Here is a 14,837-nt window from a genome sequence, read left to right on the forward strand (position 1 = left end):
AATATATAATATTTAATCCTTTATGGTGTGAGGATTTTGAATCTTCATAGATATTTAGGATGGTTGTATTACCATAAAAATCAATAAGGCTTTGCAGGTATAATGATTAAGAGTCTTTTTTTAAAAAATAGAGAAGTATATATGAATGCACTAAAAAAATAATGATATTATTAATATTTAAAAAACTTAAGTAAATAAACTAAGTTGTTACACTCTTTTATCGTGCGAGAGTTTGAATTCTTCCTAGATATAAAGAATAATTATATTACCGTATGAGCCAATAAAGCTCTGCAGGTATAACAGTTAAATTCTCGATTATAAAATATAAAAATAAAAATAAAAATAATTTTTAAACCTTTTATCCTTTTCTTATTCCAAAAATTTAAAAATTGAGAAAATAATTGAGATTAAATCACTTTTTGCAATTTAAAGCACATATATCAAAATTTCAAAAAATTATTTTATTTGCAAAAGGGTGAATTACTTCTAATTAATTTCTCCTTAAAAATATTTTCAGTAACAACTTTTAAGCCCGAATTATATGGATTTTGATTCCCATCACAGGGTATGTAGGCCTCAAAGTCAGATTCTGAGTCAAGTCCTCCCCGTAAATAAATAAATATTTCTCACCTAATTCTTATCATTTTTATATCAAACACATGAATATAAAAAAAATAATTAAAATAATTTTAAAACTATATTTATATAGCATAACAAACTTTAGGTAATCATTCTTACGAATGAGTGTTGTGGGGTGCCTAGCACCTTTCCCACATTCAATCGATTTTCGAACCTATTTTTTGTTTTCATAGACTATCCTTATCCACTTTTAATTGATTTCCTGAGATTTTCCTCAAAATCTTAGTGGCGACTCCCATTTTTTCGATCTTCTTTCCAAAAGTCAGAACCTCCGCTCTCACGCCGTCCGTGTCGCATTTTTCGAGTGCGACAGTAAATATTTAATATCTCATATTTTACCATATTATTTTTCATGAAAATAATTTTATTTTAAAAAATAATTCTTTTAATTTGTTTTAAAAAATTTTCTTTATATTTTTAAATAAATATTTATTAAATGGATCATGTTAAAGTTTAAATAAATTAGACTATAAGTATCTACATATAATATGACTTATTTTATAAATTTTTTTAAATAGATTTTTATTAAATAGATCATGATAGAGTTTAGAAACTATAAGTATATGCTTACTGATTTATTTTTTAATTTCTTTAATTAAATTTATTAAATAGATTATGTTAAAGTTTGAATAAGCCAGACCGTAAGTACCTGCTTATAGTCTAGTTTATTATGTAAATTTTTTTAAATAAATTTTTTATTAAATAAGTCAAAATTGATGCAATTATTTAAGTTTCTACCAAAGAAATAAATAAACAAGTCTAAATTGTACCCCCAAAAAAATATGTCTAAATTAATTGTGTAGTTTAGGCTGACTTAGGTTGTCATATATAGGGTTAATGAATATCTCAAATCCTAAACTAGTGCATGAATAGTATTATGAATTTTAAACTTTTAAAATGTACAAAAACTCTCCTCAATTTTTAAATTCTGAGCGTCTGAAACCCCATTATTAAATTAGAAAAAATTCCTATTATTTTTAAAGGTCAAAATAAGTGCCACGTCAACATGCAATTGAGTCCTATAACTACAAAAGTTGCTGCTTTCTACAACTAAATGATGAGGTTTTAGGTGTTTAGAATTCTAAAGTTGAAAAAAGTTTTTGTACATTTTAGGAGTTCAAAATCTAAGATGCTATTTACGCACAATAGTTTAGAGTCTTGAATGCTTATTAACTCTTATATCTATACACTATGATAATTTAAATGATGATTTTTTGCATCAATTATTATATTTTTTAAACAATAAATTTAATATGTCAATAATTGATAATGTTTTGTTAACATTCAAAAGTTTAATGTTAATATTTTTTTTTTCAATCAAAACTAACAGTGTTAGGCTTAGAAAATTGAAAAAAGACTTTCAAAAAATAACAAATTAAATTAAAATTTTATGTAAAATTGAATGACCAAATGTATACTTTTGCCTTGTATTTCTCAATATGCATGTAAATAATATAAAAGATGCACTCCCTCCGGTCTTATATATATAAGCTATTTTTAAAAACTATTGATAATCCATTTTATAAGTTACTTTTACATAAAAAATGGATAGATCAGTAGTTATTGTTGCACACAAATTGTTACAACATAAGTGTGTGAATCAATATACAATATATTAGCGTTTCAAAGTCATTCTTATGAAGAATCAAACAAAATAATGACTAAGTGAAAGAGTTCTCATTTTCTTTTATGTTAAGCAAAACAAATTGGATTTGATTGAGTAAAAATAAAAAAATGAATTTAATAAAATGCAATGAGATTCTTAATCCAACAACTACTAGTTTAAAAAACAACCTATTAATTTGGGACAATTAGGTATATGTCTATCCTAATTATAAATTAGATAAAAATCTAAATTCATATTACTCAATTTAATAGTCTCAATGAGATTCTTCTTTGTTAAGAAAAAAATCCAACACCCAAAATTATATTTAATGGTGGCTAAACATTAAATAGAAATTCAAACATAAGAATAATTAATAGGTAAAAACAAGTCTAATCAAACTAACTTTAGACGAAAATTATTAATCTCCTATGAAACCTAGGCTTCACCTCGTCCATGGCTTCTTCCTTATCCCCTAGATGTTCCTTGGTAGTTGGAGATGACGGGCTCCAACCTTCAAAACCATAAAAATATTAGTTTTTTCGATGAAGCAATGCGTTTCATTAGATGATGATTATGTTGCAACTCATTTGTGTTACATTGTGGTATAAGATCATTCTGTTACTGTCACCAGCTATCACGCTCGTGTGTTGTAGGGACGTTGTGGCATAAATGGTCTTGGGTTTTTGTGTGGCTAAAGAATCATGCTTTGGCATAATGCAAAAATGTTATGACATAAATTTTTTGATAAAGGGACACAAAAATCTATAACATTATATGATTAGTATAAAAGTGACTAAATCATTAACTTTGACTGTTAAATATTGACTGCATGCCACGTGTCAGTTTTTATTAATGTGGATTAATAAAAGGAGAAAAATACTCATGAAATCGTCGGCCAGGAGCAAAAATACCCATAACGTTAACAAACTTGGTGCAAAAGTGATCAATCTATCAAATCTTTTAAACACTGACCGTTTAGTTGACACCTAAGCAGAAGTTGACCATTTTTTCTTTGATGTGGAAACAAATATTCTTAGATGAAATTCTTTAGAGGTTAATCGATCATTGTATAAATATCATGTGAGAAAATATTATTTTGACCAAATATCAAATTAATCACTTGTTTCTTTGTAGCAGTGGCAAAAATTATTTAAAAAATTTGAACTTATCATGAATGAAATCATTTAAGATTGTAACAATGTTCTTAAGGAAAGGCAGCATAAGAGGTGTGCTTAGTTTTAATTTTCAATTGATTACAGCTTATCTCACTATGTTGAATCTTAGGTTTTGTAGACCAAAAAAAAAAAAAGAGTGGAGAAAGAGGAAGAAAGGAGGTGAGATATATGGCAATAGAAAGAAACCATATGGCATGAATTTTGATGAATTGATCACTATTGCATCTACTAAAGTAACATTATGGGTACTCATGCGATGATTGATTAACATCTGTAAAAATTTATCTTAATTTTTTTTTATCTACATCAGCAAAAAAATCATTAACGTCTATTTAGATGTCAGTTAAGCGGTCGATGATTAAGGGATTTGATAGATTCATTATTTTTGCACTAACTCCAGTTATATTATGGGTATTTTTGCTTCTAACTGATGACTTCGTGAGTATTTGGCTCCTTTATTAGTCCACGTCAGCAAAAATTAACACGTGACATGCACAGTTAGCATTTAACGATCAAAGTTAATGGCGTTACATCAAGGTTAATGATTTGATCACTTTTACACTCACTCATGTAATGTTATCGCTATTTTTTTCTCATTTTAAAATATTAAATACCCCTCGCTAACTACGTTATAAATATTTTTATTCTTTCACCCTAAATTTTTTTACTTTATTTTCAATCCTTACTTACAACTTTTGACTCTTGATTGGACTACCCTACAAACAACATAATATCATTATTATAATTATTACTTAAGTAATCAATTAATTTCAATAGCTCCCTTCTCATCTTCAAAAGCGTTTTTCTATTATTTTTCTCATAATGATAATCTCATTCCTCTAAAAACTTGAAGATCTAACTCTTTGTAGAGACAGTTCTATTTGAAATATAATTAAATATTAAATATAAATATTTTTTTTTAAACAAGCATTTCAATCTTTGTTATGTTGTGATGAATTGGTACATTTCCCTAAATCTAACCGGTTTGAAAACCCAACTTTTGTTCTTAGATTAGGTGGAGACGGCATTTAGTGGAGGTTGTGTCTGACCATGGATGGTGCTGATGTGGACGTCACTTACCAAGACCGTACAGAAACCCACGACTCTATGACAGGCCTGAGCCTCTGACATTTGTGCACTCTCGTACTTCTCAATGTTTTTGCACATAGCCCTAGGCTTTGCTTCATCGAGAAAACAAATTTAAGAGCAAATTCCTAATCTGGCACTCGTATCCATCCGGTGACCAGTGGTTTCTTAAATATTTTTTTATTAATTACTGTACTCTTCTTTTTAAACGATCATCTTAAAACGTAGATTTTAAAAATTAATTAAAAAACGAGGATATTTTAATAAAATCTTCATTTTTTTTTTGGTATTATGAAATCTTCATATTTATTCCATCCAGTCCAAATATAAATATTTTTGTCTTAATTAATTTTAATTCAACATATAAATAATTTAATACTTGTAAAAAAATTTTATTTTACCTCTTGCATTTATTAACTGAAATTCACATGTTTGTGAATTTAGAGGCTTCTTCTCATTTGTCATAAATTAAAACTAAGAATAACAAAGAAAAACAATATATATTTTCATGAAAATAAGAGCTTTATAGGAAAATATCAATAAAAAAATGCTGAAAAAAAATTTTATAAGTCAAGGATCGCTTGTTATCAAAATTTAAATAAATACTTGTTGATAAAAAATTAACATGAATCAATAGGTATTCATTTGAGTTTTAACAACTTATTTTAAATTAATAACAGTTTATTCGAGTTTATTTTACATTTGAATTTTGACAATAATTTATTCTTGATTGATATAAATTTCCTTTAACTATCCTTAATTGTCATTTTCCTAAATTTTATTGGCTTTTCAAATTATTATTAAAAATATTTATATTTTAGACCTGATGATGTCTTTTTGGTGACTTGTTCATGGGCAATCATCCAGTTAACAACTTTAATAAAGGACATATCACTTCAAAATACTTTTATGACTTATGATTACTAGATTGTTTGCATGAAACCTAATACTTGTAAAAAATTTTAATCAACACTATAGTTTTTGGCTTCTCTTAGGAATGTATGTAATAAAAAGCCAATCTAGTTACTAGAAATTGTTTACAATGCTTGTTTGCTGTTTTTTCTTTTTTGGGCAACAAATTAAACATTATTGATGTCAACGAATGAGTCGAATTAAAAAAACAAACTTAATCCTCCTATTAAACAAGTTCAAGAGTTCAAAACTTGAAATTTAAAATACACTAGAACTGATCCAAATTGAACTCAGGTTGCTTAAATCTACCTTAATAATATCCAATATTAAATACTCAAAAAATCATATAATTGTTAAGGTCTACTATAATTAAATGTTGTATGTGAACAAGTGAATTGCATGGGACAATTTTACTTAACAAATAAATTAAAGCAATATGAAAAATTATATGTTTTAATTTTATCTTATCATCACATCAGTAAATATTGAATTAAACAGTAATAAGTAACACATTCCCTCCGTTAAAAAATATAATATATTTTTAACTGAATCTCACTCTCAAATAAAATAGTTACTTACTTTTCAACTAATTCTATCTTTACATATTTACTTCTATTAAATACTTTACAATAAATATATAATCATTATCAATAAAAATACTTTTTTTAAAAAAAAATTACACACCTCAAAAAATAAAAAATACCTTACATTTTTAACATCAAACTCCTCAAAAAATGCTTTATATTTTTAAATAGAAGAGCATAATTTTAAATTTCATCTTATTATGCCCATATAAAGAAGACGTAACTGCAGCGGGTGTTGACTAGGCCCATTTGTGCTTATATGACTTGTGAGCTTGACCAAATGGATTAAATTGTAAACAATCTCTTAATTATTACTCTAATCTGTATAAAGGACGATCAAGCATAATTTTCAAATACAAGTATAAAATATCATCGGATATATATATATATATATATATATGTTCATTGTTCAATTTATGTGAGCAACACCTACTTACATGGATTAAGCAAACTTAAGTTTTGAAATAACAGGAAGAAAAAACTCCCACAACGGTTAAATTTCACCTAAAAAGAATGAAAACGTCAGAGTATCTGGCTCTGCTCCATAGTGCATCACATCTTTAGTTTATTTAAATAAAGACAATCTGCAACAGAGACAGTAAATAAACTGAAGTTAACCTTTAAGAATATGCATGCCACGTATCCATCTGATCCTTTTACACACGCGCTAATAAATTCAGTCTCATTCGATTTATGCAAGGATGCATATACTAAAAGCACTTTGAAAAGAAAAAACTGTACACGGCTTATAATAGACTAGAAGCCCTAGAAAACTATAATTTATAGTACAACTGATTCTTGGCAGCCACACACATTGAGTTAAAGTGTGGTTTTGTATTCCCAAAGGAGCTATATATGGGACACACGTGGCAAGTAATATTTCAAAATCAATGCAATGTTAGATTTTGACAGTTAACAGTTAACCAACCATTAGTGTAGGTCAGGAGATTATATACTACAGTGCTCTACGATTCTCTTTACAGTGCCCCCTAACTCTTGATAATACTTTTACAGTTGGATACATGAGAATTTGAATCAAGGTTTGGATTTAATCAAATCCTTCATTTGGATATTCAAAAGTCTATAGATTGGGATTTAATTCAAATCTAAATCCTAGTTTTCATTATAATTTCTTTGTAATTTCAATTTCCTTTAAATTCTAGTATCTTCACTATCAGTGGCTCTGTTACTCTTGTCTTTCCTCTCATTTCTCATTCTTGTTTCTCCCCAATTGAAGAATAGAAGTAAGCTCACTACTTCCACTTTTGACTTCCAATCTTCCATTTCCGTTTCAAATCTAAACTTGTCTCTCTTTTAACTTTAAAATTTTTTATACTATTTAAACAAAACATTTTAAATCTAGAATTTAAATTTAAATCCATCAATCCAAACACTGCCTAAAGGTAAAAATGCACTTTTAATTTTCCCCATTACTTATTGATTAACACGTGCAATGCTCAATATTTGAGAATATAGAACATCGACAAAGATAAATTCATTTATTAACATGTGACTTCAATTCTCCTCCAAAACTGTTGAAGATCTGAGTGCTAAATGTACTTTGTATTTCTATAAAACCAAGCCATCATGTAACACCGAAGTGTATTACTATATATACCATCAACAATTAAACAAGTCAGTATCATGGGAAATTAACAACAATTCTACGCTTGATTATCAGAAAACTCAAGATTCAAGATTGGACAGTTAAACAAGTTATATATACCAACCCCAATCTGAGAGAAGTGTCTGAACTATCATCGTCATGTGGAGGATCAAATATGCTGCCAATGTTGGCTGACTCAGATGACTGACCTTGTTCTTGCGAAACATTCCTCCCCTAAACACACATTTTCCATCTTTAATAAGACTCTTATTTAAAACTAAGTAATTTGAGAACCAGTGATGTGGACCTTACTCCGAACTAAAATGCTTTCAAAAGCTTCCATATAATAGTCAGTCAAATTTGGTCAATAACAGATAAAAACTGATTTTTTTAAAAAATATATCATAGGATAAAAGAACTAATTGGCTCATAAAACTATAGATCCATGAGCATCTGGCACCATAAACTCATTTTTAATGTAATGTTAGTCTTCAATTTTTGTTTGATAGATTAGCCAATCAGTACAGCAATTTATTTGTCTAAAAATATGATCAATCAAAACTGGTCACATCCTCAGCCTTCAATCAATCATACCTCAGCACCATTTGTTTCTTTCTTTTTGTTTCCCGCGAATGATGCCGTCTTTTATTTCCCTCTTTCTCAACATTAAATGCGCCACGGACAAAAAACAAAAAAGTCATATTCAAAGGAAATTAATCACTGCTTCTAACGGAGCCCTTTTCCTCATGTCAACAAACACTCATTTTCCGTCTTCAAACAAAAATGGACCCAAAAAGTTACAATAAAAAATCCAAAAATTATAGATAAGAACCTAATAAATTCAGAAAAGGACAAAAATTTATTGGTCTTTTTTTTTTTAATTTATGAGGTCCTTTTCTGTCATTTTTTGGTTAACTAAGGGCCAGTTAAAACTAAATTTTCTTAACAGTAAAAGTTACATTGCATTGCTTCAAAAAGTTGAAAGAGAACATGTCAAAGTTAGTTTCGGAGACATTCTTGGACCTATAATTTAGAGCCCAATTTGCTATTTTACCCTATATGATATATATTGATCTATATTTCCTCCATCTCTCTTTACTTGTCCTGATTTGCGTTTTAATTTTGCCCCTAAATATGTCCTGTTCCAAATTTTGAGGTATAATTATTTGTTTTATATAATACTCCCGTTAAGTGGAGGGCAAAACTGGAATAGAAAAATAATTCTTACATTGCACATAGATTTTTTCCTATGAGGACAAGTAAACAGTGACGGAGGACGTATAATTTAAATAAACTAATTCAATTATGACTCATTCGACAGCGGTTAAACCATCAACAGAGCAAAAACTTTAAATCAATATCTTAACCAGTTCAATACCCAGTCTAATTTCATAAACATGAGAAATGACAGACATTAATGATTAAAAATGCAAATACTTCAAAATGTTGATTACCTGTTTTAGTCGCTGATTCTCTTCCATCAATTGGATTCTCTGCACAGATAGCATTTTAAGAGAAGTGAGGGTACGTGAAAGCTAAATATGATGTAGTTTTAATACTTATGGACTAAATAATGAATGCGCGCGCGCAACGAATACACCATTCAATCCATAGAAGTCTTAGACTTGCTGTTCTAGTCCATATAGTGCATATTTTAATGGATATTTTCACTTGAGGTAATGCAACTTTTGATCCCTCGAAATTACCTTAATTATTGACTTGGTGCTTAAAGTTTAAATTTTAAAATCAAGTCCCTAAAGTGTCATAATTATTCACAACAAGTCCCTATGGTTTGAAGGGGAAATAATACTATAAGGGCTAATTGCGTATACTTATGAAACTTTAAGGACTTAATTAATATAGATAAAACTTCAAGTGCCAAATTGATAACTAAGGCAAACTTGAAGAACCAAGAATTTCATTATCCCTTTTATTTTAATTCGGTCAAATATTTAGTAGCAGAATCATGTAGTTGTAAGGTTTGAAGACCAAGTATATATTCTTAATTCAAGAAATTGATAAATAGTTTTATTTAAGATTAAGGGGCCAAACATTGAGACATATCTTTGGGAGGCCAAAAACAACATTAATTCCCTTTTTAATTTCTATCAGATATTTTATGGTCCAGTTTAGTTTTGCTACTAATTACACTGAATTTGGTGGCATTTACAAGTGTCTTGGATTCAAATTGAGAACATCACTATCCTCGATTCAAGAACACAAAATGGAAAAATGATTCAAATTCTACATGTATGAATGGGAAAGGGAAGGAAAATTTTTGATGATGATAATTTTCTTTTCAAGTTTCAAGAACATGTAACTAAACAAACATAAATGAGATTTCAACAATTAAGTTTCGAACGTGATTGACCTTTATCTTGAGCGCACGGATCTCTTTCAACATCATTTCATCCTGCAAATCACAAAGAACCACCTACTCATATTAGTTACAATAATTTATGCATAGCAGCAATAAGTGGTTCCAAGAAAACAATCGTTGAAGCTTTGCTATTAATTAGAGCGTATTTGGATGGAGTAGTTTAAGGGAGTAATGTAATTCCCAAAATAGTCAACCCCACAATTCAAAAACCTCCTAATTGCTTCCGAAGTACTTTTCAAACTGAAAAGTAGGTCCAGGATAGGTTCTTCCATAATGCTACCAGTTCATATAATTGAAGTATCATGAGGCATAACAAAGTTGGGAGATGAGTTATCTTCATGTTTTCAGAGTTTGAAAGACTGTCTGTAAAATGACCCAAAAATTATTCTTTCTTTCTTTCTTATTTTCTCTTCTTCTTTTCTTTGCCTCAACGAAGATACAAACAAATAAGTATATATGCAAATATAGAAGTGGACAAGACAATGCAAACCTTTGCTTTGACAACACGGCTCAAACCTTTTTCTAATTGTTCTTCAAGCTTCTGTAATTCCTTTGTGTCCAATCCTTCGAGCTCTTCCCCATTCAACTGCCTTTCAATCATAAGGGACATATAGTCATCCCTCAGTAATAAACACTATATTGTAGGAAAAACTCACAGCACACAACACCCCCCTACCTCAGCTCCTGAACCTTATTGGCTTCTTCCTTGCTGAGCATGCTGAGGGTGTCCCTGTCAAACTACATGTAAAATTTGATTAATCACTATTGAATCTTTGGTGAAGCAAAGTGAAACACACACCATTCTCTCCATATATACAACCTGATCTCTCTCTCTCGCTTTTTTGCCAGCATTTTTATCTGAGGTAGAGACTTATTTAATTGCAAACCATAGGTAGAGGCCTGTATATGGAGGAAAAATTTTCTAGTACTGAATACATATATATGATACCACCTCATTTGTATAATAACCTACTCCCTCTGGTCCTAATTATAGGATAAAGTTAACTAACTTCATGATTTTTAATGGTAGTTAATATCCTTAAACTAGTTAAAAATATTTGACTTTTTAATTTTGCCTTTCACTAAAATTAATGACCACAGTAAAATGTGTCTAGAGATTAAAACTTGGTGCAATTATAAAAGAAGGGCAATATTGAAAAAAAAAATTAACTAGTACATCTTTACCCTATATTTAGGACCAAATAGAATTTTTAAAATTTTGCCTTACAATTAGTACTAGAGTAAATATTTATGTCATCAAGACAACACATTATTGAAACAATATCTTATACACATAACTAGAATAGGCCCTGTGCATTTTCGTGGAATTCAAGATAAGTCATCCCCTTCATTATTGTTTTGAATCATGAAGTTCCCAATACCTTTTATATTTTATATTGAATGAATATTACTGATTGAAACTAAGACTTAGTTGTGGTTTAAACCATTAGTTCAGTGCAGATGATTCAACAGTGGCTTGAGAAATCACAGTGAAGTTTCTCGCTACAGTTGAACCCTTTAAAAGTTCGGGCCAGGGCACATTTTGGAAATTAATGAGAAAATAATGAAATAGCTAAGTCAATCGCAGAAGCAGCTTAAAAAATTACAAATATATTATCAATATTGCTACCTTAATAGATCATAATTTTAATTTAATTGGTTATATTACTTAGAAAAGGGAATCATCCACGCAATAATTAACTAATAGTCAATAAAGCTGAATTCTGTGAAATCCAAGAGAGTGGAATTAAGTTAATGTTTTATCAATGGGCGGCTGGAACCTGTCAGGACAATTCCCAAAAATGATTTATTAAATTAAAAGAAAAGATTGAGATATATATATATATATATATATTTTGACCAAGTGACTTGAAATAAAATACGTGCGTGCAATGATCTTATCACCTCAATAGAAGGATGGTCTAATCTTTCATCTGAGAGCAGACGACGCCTTTCAATAACCTGCTGCACACTATATGAAGGAAAAAAGTGGGTTATTCAAATTTTTCTGCCTTCGAATTTGCACAAAACATGTTAATGAAATCTTGCACTTTCTCTAATATAACAATAAATTCTTATACTATGACGGTAATATCATATTACATATATATATCCACCCTCTTTGATTAAATTAATCTGTTGTTGGTTTTTTTACTCACCGGTTCTGAAATCTGTATCATGCCCTCACTCATCTGGTTCCAGCCAGGACAGACCAAACTCCTAGTGACAACTTTTTTTTTTTTTTTTTGAGTCTAACATAGGGAGCCTCAGAGTTGTGAAATGGGGTTTATAAGTGTGAGGTGCTCTCTCACCCAATAGGCTAGTATTTTGGAATAGACTCTTCCTTTAAACTTGTGTTCATAACATTAGTGCTCTTGTTGAGAGGCCAATCTCATGAAGAGGGCTACCCATAGAGGGTTTTGACAACAACTCTCGGACAAGATAGCATATTGTTGAGAGTGCCACAATGAGGAGCTTCACAAGTAAAAGGGGTTTATAAGTGGGAGATGCTCTCTCACCCAACAAGCTGGTATTATTATGGGATAGACTCTCCTTGAATTTGTGCTCATAACAATTTTTCTTTATAAACATGACTCAAACTCAAGAATCATTCTTTACATGCATGGTTTTGGTATACATAGACATGAAAGTTTCAAATATTTATATCTATTATTACATTTATACAGTAATAGGCATTCGACAATCTTGAGTGACTAGAATCAAAGTCAACTATATGATACCCTACTTATCTTGACTAATTAATTTCTATGAACGGACCACTTACATAACAAAAAATAATTAAGGGATAACCTGTCTACTGGAAGCTCTCACTTGATCCTCTTAATCTCCTTCCGGATGTGGACAAAGAAACAATATTAGCCAAAAAAAAAAATTCTCTTTCTCGTAAGTTCTAAAACACCTCTATTTTTTTAGGGGATAAAAAAACATTTGACTCTCAAGTGAGTATGTCATCTTTATTCAACCCCAAGAATCTCTCTGTCCGTTGATTCTATCTTACTCATATAGTTCTCTTCCTAAAATGGTTTTCGTGGCATTGAAATACTATTTGTTAGGAGCTCACTTGTCAAAGCAAAAAGGGTGGGGGGACAACCAATTGGTCTCAAATAAACCTATATTTAATTATGACTAAAAAAGGAATAACTCCACATTTTTACAACTCTAAAATATTTGAACGGGAAAAAAAATTTACTCATACAAGCTTGAATAATTCTAAAACCCTCATCACACAAAAATACTACCTAAGATCCTTGTTACACTCATAATCCTATACTTGAATGTGATGCCAAAATGACTTGATCACGACTATTCAATACCTTGATTAATAATCTTACAATTGAACTTTCTATAATGATAAAAAAAAAAAAAAGATTCTTAAGGCATTTATTTATAAGAAAAGTTCTCACCGTTCATCTTGAACTCTCAGCTAATATGAGACTTCAACTTAGAGAAGCACTACGCTAACGGACTTGATGTAAAATGATTAATCATCTTGGAAATTTCTAAGTTTATCTTTGCATTCTATGAAGTGCATGGTAACTCCTACAACTAGTCTTGTTGAGAAGTGATGTAAATCTCATGAATAAATTGTGTCCTTAAGATGAAATTAATCAAAACATTCTTGTAACATTTTACGTCTCACTGAAAGAGTGAAAAGCACCTAATCACTATACCAATATGGAGATTGTCAACCCCAAAGGTAAAATGTATAGGAAAAGCATTTCTAAAAACAACCTTACAAAATTTTAATTAAACTCGTTTCTAACTATTTGTGTTTGTTTATCCTCCTCCATTTTTATGCCATATATAATCAAGAAGAGTTAGTATCCTGAATAGTGCATGTAAATATGCACAAAGGATGTTAAGTAAACTTCATTTAGAGAGAAACACTTACAAGTGACGCTATGTATATAATCTGATCTAAAGTGTTTCATTACTTTTTGGAATGTTTCCATGTTCATAATAATCAATTTTAACATGGTAAAGTTTAAACTAGTCTGCAGGAATGAATAGTAACCTGTCAGCAAGCATAAAGACTTCAATGTTCATCATTTAGCTAGTGTGTTAAATCTGACTATTAATTATCCTTGGACATGAAAAAGACTGAATATTCTCCAATGTTATAATTCAAAGTGGCAGTTTTGATATATTACTCTATGCACATCTTTTTCTGTTGTTGTGATCCTCTGAAGTTGTATAATGGATGAGTTATTTGTGGAAAGGTTGGTCCAATTAGAAAAGGGGGAAGAAAGAAAAATGATCAAAACATCTACTTTATGAAACTTGAAGAGACCAATTCAGAGGATCTGAATCCTCTCTTTTCTTAAGCAAAACTAGATGTAGTATACATATACATGTATATTTTTCAGTTGCAAATGTAGTAAAACTTTAAATAGTCAAAAAGAAGTCATTTTCTAAAATAAAACAAATCCACTGTGTATGGTATAAGGGCATATATTGGACATGAAATGAACTGTAACATGACATCATATTGGTATTACCTTTGCAGTTATATATCACAAATAACAAACAAATTAAATAATTATTTTAGAAAGCCATTCATTTTACGTCATGACGGGGAAAAAAACAAAAGACATTCTTTATAAGTATACATTCAAGAATCAGAATAAATAGGGAAGTGGAACCTTTTTAGGTGGGAAAAACAAGCTAAGTACAACAAAGCAAGACAGCCAAGTTAAACTATAGTTAGCATTTTCTGAAATGAGAGAGTTATCAAATCCAGGAGGATCGAAAAACGTGATTCTGCAGCTAGCTAGCACGCCTAAACCATCCTCTTATGCTTCTCTAGAACAATGAGTTCAAAATAAAA

General features: G+C 29.7%; 1 protein-coding gene across 1 annotated transcript; it reads right to left on the bottom strand.

Moving 5' to 3' along the window:
- Nucleotides 1-6,352: 6,352 nt before the first annotated feature.
- On the bottom strand, nt 6,353-11,967 carry LOC129297863 (MADS-box protein JOINTLESS-like). Its single transcript, XM_054936199.1, has 7 exons — nt 11,894-11,967; nt 10,665-10,726; nt 10,479-10,578; nt 9,980-10,021; nt 9,063-9,101; nt 7,733-7,842; nt 6,353-6,586 (listed from the first exon to the last, which is right to left on the bottom strand). Exons 2-7 carry the CDS (start codon nt 10,703-10,705, stop codon nt 6,568-6,570), a joined length of 351 nt encoding a protein of 116 aa, XP_054792174.1. The 5' UTR covers nt 10,706-10,726; nt 11,894-11,967; the 3' UTR covers nt 6,353-6,567.
- Nucleotides 11,968-14,837: the final 2,870 nt, after the last annotated feature.

The sequence above is a fragment of the Prosopis cineraria genome, unplaced genomic scaffold (genome assembly GCF_029017545.1).
Source record: "Prosopis cineraria cultivar Desert tree isolate PC_DT_omini unplaced genomic scaffold, ASM2901754v1 PC635, whole genome shotgun sequence".
Classification (NCBI taxonomy): domain Eukaryota; kingdom Viridiplantae; phylum Streptophyta; class Magnoliopsida; order Fabales; family Fabaceae; genus Prosopis; species Prosopis cineraria.